The sequence below is a fragment of the Urocitellus parryii genome, chromosome 4 (genome assembly GCF_045843805.1).
Source record: "Urocitellus parryii isolate mUroPar1 chromosome 4, mUroPar1.hap1, whole genome shotgun sequence".
Lineage (NCBI taxonomy): Eukaryota > Metazoa > Chordata > Mammalia > Rodentia > Sciuridae > Urocitellus > Urocitellus parryii.
In genome coordinates, this window is record NC_135534.1 from 207,992,712 (window position 1) to 207,998,820 (window position 6,109).

At 61.1% G+C, this 6,109-nt stretch overlaps 1 protein-coding gene across 3 annotated transcripts; it reads left to right on the forward strand.

The window, feature by feature from the left end:
- The first annotated feature begins 759 nt into the window (after positions 1 to 759).
- Positions 760 to 4,087, forward strand: Gfi1b (growth factor independent 1B transcriptional repressor). 3 transcript variants are annotated; one of them, XM_026395549.1, is made up of 6 exons: positions 760 to 856; positions 1,206 to 1,343; positions 1,781 to 2,046; positions 2,136 to 2,273; positions 3,213 to 3,477; positions 3,909 to 4,087. In XM_026395549.1, the coding sequence occupies exons 1-6, from the start codon at positions 760 to 762 to the stop codon at positions 4,085 to 4,087; spliced, it is 1,083 nt and encodes a 360-aa protein (XP_026251334.1). The 3 variants fall into 3 exon arrangements, with proteins under 3 accessions (XP_026251334.1, XP_026251335.1, XP_026251336.1); XM_026395550.1 differs by having other exon boundaries at positions 3,312 to 3,477; XM_026395551.1 differs by lacking the exon at positions 2,136 to 2,273 and having other exon boundaries at positions 3,312 to 3,477.
- The last annotated feature ends 2,022 nt before the right edge of the window (positions 4,088 to 6,109 follow it).

The following is a 6,109-nucleotide window of genomic DNA, read 5'->3' on the forward strand; positions in this document are numbered from 1 at the left end:
TTGCCCAGTAGTGAGCCAAGATAAGCACTCAGGAGCTTCTCAACCCCAAACCAGAACACTTTTTTTCCTATGGCATCTAATGGTGGATTCCACTGGGAATCACATGCAGCTTTCTAGAAATGGGGTCCACAGTGTGCCACGGACAGAGACCCCTGCCCCTGCCCTTCTCTCTCTGATCTTGTGCGACCTGGGGCTTGCTAGTGGGAGCAGGCTGACTCGGGATTTTCGGGGTGTGAGTGTATTCCTTTGCTACTGAGGGATGGCAGCCTTTGTAGCTGCTGTGCAAGTATGTGCCACAAGCAGGGTGGCTTAAAGACAACGGAAATGAGTGCCCTCACAGTTCTGGGGTCTAGAAGTTCAGAATCCAGCGTCAGCAGGGTCACACCCTTCCAGCAGCTCTGAGGACTCTGCTCCATGCCTCAGCGGTCCTTAGCTTATAGAGACATGATTGGGATCCCGCCACCACTGTCACAGCCTTCTCCCTGTGTGTCTGAGTCCAGGTTTCCCTCTGCAAGGACACTGGTCATAGTGGACTCGAGGTCCTCCCTAACTCTGGATGACTTCATCTTGATTTGATTCCATCTACAAAAAGGCTGTTCCCCACATGATCACCGGTCCAGTAGACGTGAGCTTTGTGAGAGACAACTCAACCCAGCACGGGGGCTGCTTTCATCCCAGGAGGAGTTCAAAATCCAGAGGAGCATTGTCCTCTCCTTCTTTTAACTGCCCCTCCTCTTGCAGGTGGGGGCACCTCTGAAAATGCCACGCTCCTTCTTGGTAAAGAGCAAGAAGGCCCACACCTACCACCAGCCCCGTGCGCAGGAGGACCCTGCCTGGCTTCCTGCCATCGCCCCGGGTGAGTCCCAGTCCAGCTGGCTGGCTGCAGTCAGGCCCTCCCCCCGAAGCCCCTCTTCCAGTCTGGCAGCAGCAGCTCGGCAAGGTCTCCCCTGGGGTGACGGGGCATGGGCATTGGAACCCGGGCTGTTGCAGATGGGTGGGTCCCAGTTGGAGGTGCAATGGAGGGCTGCTCTAGAGGCAAGGCTGACCTGGGGGTCCTCAGCACTCTGTCCACATCCTGCCCACGGGAAGAGCCCTGCACATGAGCAGCCAGAAGCAACGGCAGATGGTCTGTCCAGGTCCCCTCCTCCTGGGAAGGGCTTCTTAGGAGCTGCAGCTGGTGACTCTGAAGTCTTGTCTCCCCACAGTGACCAGGGACCAGGTCCTGAGCAACAGCCCTGAGGTCAGCACACTGCCCGCAGACCAGTACCTTGACTGGAACAGTGTCAAACGGGAGCCAAGGCTGGAGCCTGGGCAGAGCTTGACCAGGATGGCCTCAGTGCCAGGTACCCAGCCCGGGACCCCAGGCACTCCCCAGCGGAGCTGAGGGAGGGAGGCTGGATGGGCTCTAGGATCAGTGTCCCCTGGGATCATGGTCAGGAGGACCAACAGTGCCCACTGACACCTGGATGCCATAAGGGCTCTCTGGCTTCTACCTGGACGCTCCTCACAGGGAGCTCAGTCCAGATGAGGGCTTCTGGGAGGTGGGCCAGCAGCACCCAGCAGGTGCGTGTGGCGGGTGAGGGGTGTCCTGGGTTGAGGAGGGGTGTTTCTTGCCTAGAAAGTCTGAGGAACCATAATAGGGACCCAGACAGCCCTGGCAGTGAATATGCAGGTCACACCAGGAACCCCTCTGCAATAGGTGTCACTAGGTGGTGGTGGGTGCTGGAGAGCCCGCGCCCCCCATTAGTGACTCACCAGGCATGTGTCCTTGTCTCCTCAGAGGGCCCTGTAGTGATGGCCCTGCCCCGGGATGGGGACTCGCCCCTCTCCGACTCCCCCCCCTTCTACAAGCCCAGCTTCTCCTGGGACGCTCTGGCTTCGTCCTACGGCTGCCAGCAGGGCCCCTCCACCATGCAGTCGGCCTTCCTGGAGCGCTCAGTCAGGCTGTACGGCAGCCCCCTGGTGCCCAGCGTGGAGCCGCCGCTGGACTTCAGCCTGCGCTACTCCCCAGGCATGGACGCCTACCACTGCGTCAAGTGCAGCAAGGTGAGCACCGCAGTGGCCGCTGGGCGGGGCTGGCCGGCCTCGGGCTGCAGGCCGCCGCCCTCCCGGGGTCTCACGCTCTGCCCCCCCAGGTGTTCTCCACCCCTCACGGGCTGGAGGTGCACGTCCGCCGCTCCCACAGCGGGACGCGGCCTTTCGCCTGTGACGTCTGCGGCAAGACCTTCGGCCACGCCGTGAGCCTGGAGCAGCACACCCACGTCCACTCCCAGGTGAGGCCGCCAAGACTGGACCCCCCCACCCAAGACGCTTCCCTCGGGAGCCTGGGGGCTGCGGCTAGGTCTCTCCTCTTGTCCCGGAGGTGATGCAGATTGGGGGGCCCCTGACTAAATGCCCCCCAGGTCTGCCCCCCCCACAACGCTCCTGGGTCTCCACTCCACCCAGCTGATGGGAGGGAGCCCTTGACCCTGGTGGGATCTGGGGACAGCAATGGCTGTGATGCTCAGAAACGTGTCTGTCTCTGGGTGGCCCGAGCAGGTGTCATTGGCTTTGAGGACTTTGCTAGGCTTTGCCGGGATGGACGAGTCCCCATCCTGGCAGTTCTCAGAGTCTGAGTTAGGGTCAAAAGCTTACTCCCCCAACCCCCACTAAGAGAAATCCAGCTTAGGTTCTTCACTCCAGGAGGGCACCCGAACCCGACCCGGTGAACAGAGGTGGGGGGGCAGGGAGGGACCAGGGAGCTCCCACCTGTGAGCCCCAATGCCCGCTGGGTCTGGGTACCTGCCTGTTCTCAGCCTCCACCTCCCAGCAGAGCTTGAGCCGTAACTGTCAGAGGCCCAGCGTACAGACCAGGAAACAGGCTCGGGGGGGTTAAGTGACCCCTAGAATCACATGACTGCTCAGAGGCCAGAATCGCGCCTCAGTAACTCAGACTCTTAACTAACCACTGCTCAGCCTCTCAGCCCTGCCTCAAGGGCCTCAATCAGGGTCAGGGTCATGGAATGTGCGCTCCCGAAAAGGCTGACCGTTCAGCCGTCCATCAGTCGGCCACAAACACTTGCTTTAGTAGGACGCTGAGAGCAGGAGGGACCTCACACGGGCCTCTCAGGCCCACCCCTGGTCCTACCTGGGCAGCAGGATGGGGCCTCCTGGGTTCTGCTCCTCCAGGCCCTGCCCTTGAGGCCACCCCAACGGAGTGTCCTCTTCCTTAGGGGATCCCAACTGGGTCCAGTCCTGCGCCCAGCCTGGCTGTCCTGGGCGGCGAGGCCCCACCTGCACCTGACCCCCCGGGGCCTCGTTTCCTCCGGCAGGAGCGCAGCTTTGAGTGCCGGATGTGTGGCAAGGCCTTCAAGCGCTCGTCCACCCTGTCCACCCACCTGCTCATCCACTCGGACACGCGGCCCTACCCCTGCCAGTTCTGTGGCAAGCGCTTCCACCAGAAGTCAGACATGAAGAAGCACACCTACATCCACACCGGTGAGTGGCAGGCCGCCTCCTGGGGAGCCGCGCCCGCCGGCTGTCAGCCAGGGCAGGTCGGGTGACCGGGAGGCGCAGGCTGGTGGAGGGCCAGATGCCCATGGCACTCACACGCACCGAGGAGTGGATACAACAGGGGCAGGGACAGCACGGTGCCAGCACTGGTGGCCTCTGGGCAGGTGACTTGCTGAGGCACTCATTGGTGAGCACCTCTGTGCCTGGCCTGGGCCAGCGGTGGGGATGTAGCCAGGGAAACCTGGCCCCTGGCCTCTCCTGTGGACAGTGCAGGCCTTTCTGGCTCGTCACTCTCTAAGGTGGACATGGGTGGACAGAGAGCGGGCACAGCAAAGCTTGGGAGGGCAAATGTGGGAGGGGAGGAGACACAGGCCTGGCTGCCGCTGACCCTAGCCCACCTGATCCCGGCCTCCCAGGGGAGAAGCCTCACAAGTGCCAGGTGTGCGGGAAGGCCTTCAGCCAGAGCTCCAACCTCATCACGCACAGCCGCAAGCACACAGGCTTCAAGCCCTTCAGCTGTGAGCTCTGCACCAAGGGCTTCCAGCGCAAGGTGGACCTGCGGCGGCACCGGGAGACCCAGCACAACCTCAAGTGAGGCCATGCCTGCTCTGGCTCGTCCAGGGCAGCCTACCTGGACGTCCCATCACCTACAGGCCAGCTTCATGCCTCCAGATTCCCAGGCTCCTGGAGGTGGCACTGACAGGAGGCTTCAAATTTGTTTTGAGACTCATGAAATTGCTGTGTGACCTTGGGCAAGTGACTTTCCCTTTCTGGACCAATGTTCCTCCTTCCACAAAGTGTGAGGGCTGGTCTGGGTCTTTTGGGGCTGAAGTTGTCCACAGATGTGCTCACCTTGAAAGAACACAGGAAGCTGGAACACCCCAGGGGACAGGAATGCCAAGAACACACCAGAGCTGGGACCCACAGTGAAAGCCTTCTCCTGCCTGCTGCCCACTTGGATGCGGCCATCTTGAATTTCCGGGGACCTCTTTCTGGCTGCCACAGCATTCCGAGCTGCCTCCTGCCCCCGGAGGCCAGGTGTGCTGGTTGCCCCGGCCACCACCAGCCCTCGACTGGCCACTAGGATTCAGCCGTGGGGCTGGAGAGGACAGCAGTCACTGCTCCTCTCAATTGCTGTAAATAAAAATAAAGAAGGCTTGTTTCCACGTGCTGCACGAGGCTCTGGGGAGGGACGGTGGGGAGTTGGGGGAGCAGAGAAGGCTGTGGAGGGGCTCGGGGACAGGAGGGGCGGGCGGCGTGCACAGCCCAGCAGGTGAGGGCCGCAGGAGCGTGGGGGCTGCTGCCCTGGCACAGGAGGGCCAGCCGCACAGTGATGCTGTGACAAAGTGTACAACCCTGTCCCCCAGCACCCAGCCCTTCTCACAGCCCCAGGGCCGGACACCAAGCCCCTCAGCTGCCTCCTCCCTCTTTCTTCCCTCCTTCCTGCCTCCCTCCTGCCTCCCTCTCCCCCTCCCTCTCTCTCTGCTTCTTTCTTCCTGGTGAACCCAGGGCACTTAGCCACTGAGCCCCAGCCCCAGCCCTTTTTGTTTTTGAGACAGGGTCTCCCTAAGTTGCTTAGGGCCTCATTAAGTTGCTAGGCTGGCCTCAAATTTGGTGATCCTCCTGCTTCAGCCTCCTGAGCTGCTGGGATTGCAGGCGTCCACCGCCACGCCTGGCTCCAGCTTCAGAGGGCAGCCCTCTCCTCTCCTCTGCCATGCCTCTCCTTCTCCCGCCTTGGCCCTTCTTGCCTCCTCTTAGGAGGACGTGGAATAGCATCGGCCCCTGAATAACCCAGGATGATTGTCCCACCTCAAGACCCTTAATGCAATCGCAGTGGTGGACTGGATGATGGCTCCCAAGTTGACATCTGTGTCCCAGTCCCTGCCCCAGCCAGGGTCACCTCAAGTGGCCAAAGGGGAGTGACAGGTGTGCCTCAGGTGAGCCTGGTGTGGCCCCTGGGCAGTGGTGTGAGTCCAGGTGGGGCCCTGAACCTGTCTGGGCTCAGCTTCCTCTGCAGAGCGGGACACGTGACAGTCCCTTTCTGGAAGTGCTGCTGGAAGGATTCCCTGGGGCCCATATAGAAAGACCAGGGCAGGCCTAGCCAGGTGCGAGCTACCAGGTCACAAATGTCCCTGCTTGAAGTCCTGGCCATTAAACAAGGCCCCTTGCTTACAGCTCAGGAGCCCCTGACCACAGAGAACAGCTGTCTGTGGATAGTGTCCCCTTGTCTCTGGGCCGGGCCCAGCCTCAGGTTTGGTGGTGGACCAGTCGGTGAGACCCTGGCAGGTACTGAACGGGACTGAGCGTCTCCAGACCCGGGCTCTAACCCACACGCCCTCTGCAAGGTGCCTCGTGGTCCCACTTTACAGAAGGGCAGCCGAGGCCAGAGAGGCCAGCCATAGAAGAGTGGAAGCCACAGAGCCTGGCCCCTTGGGTTTCCTTTTTTTTTTTTTTATGTTTATTTTTTAGTTCTCGGCGGACACAACATCTTTGTTTGTATGTGGTGCTGAGGATCGAACCCGGGCCACACGCATGCCAGGGGAGCGTGCTACCGCTTGAGCCACATCCCCAGCCCCTCATGTTTCCTTTTTAATAAGCTTCTTTGAGGAGGGTGTGG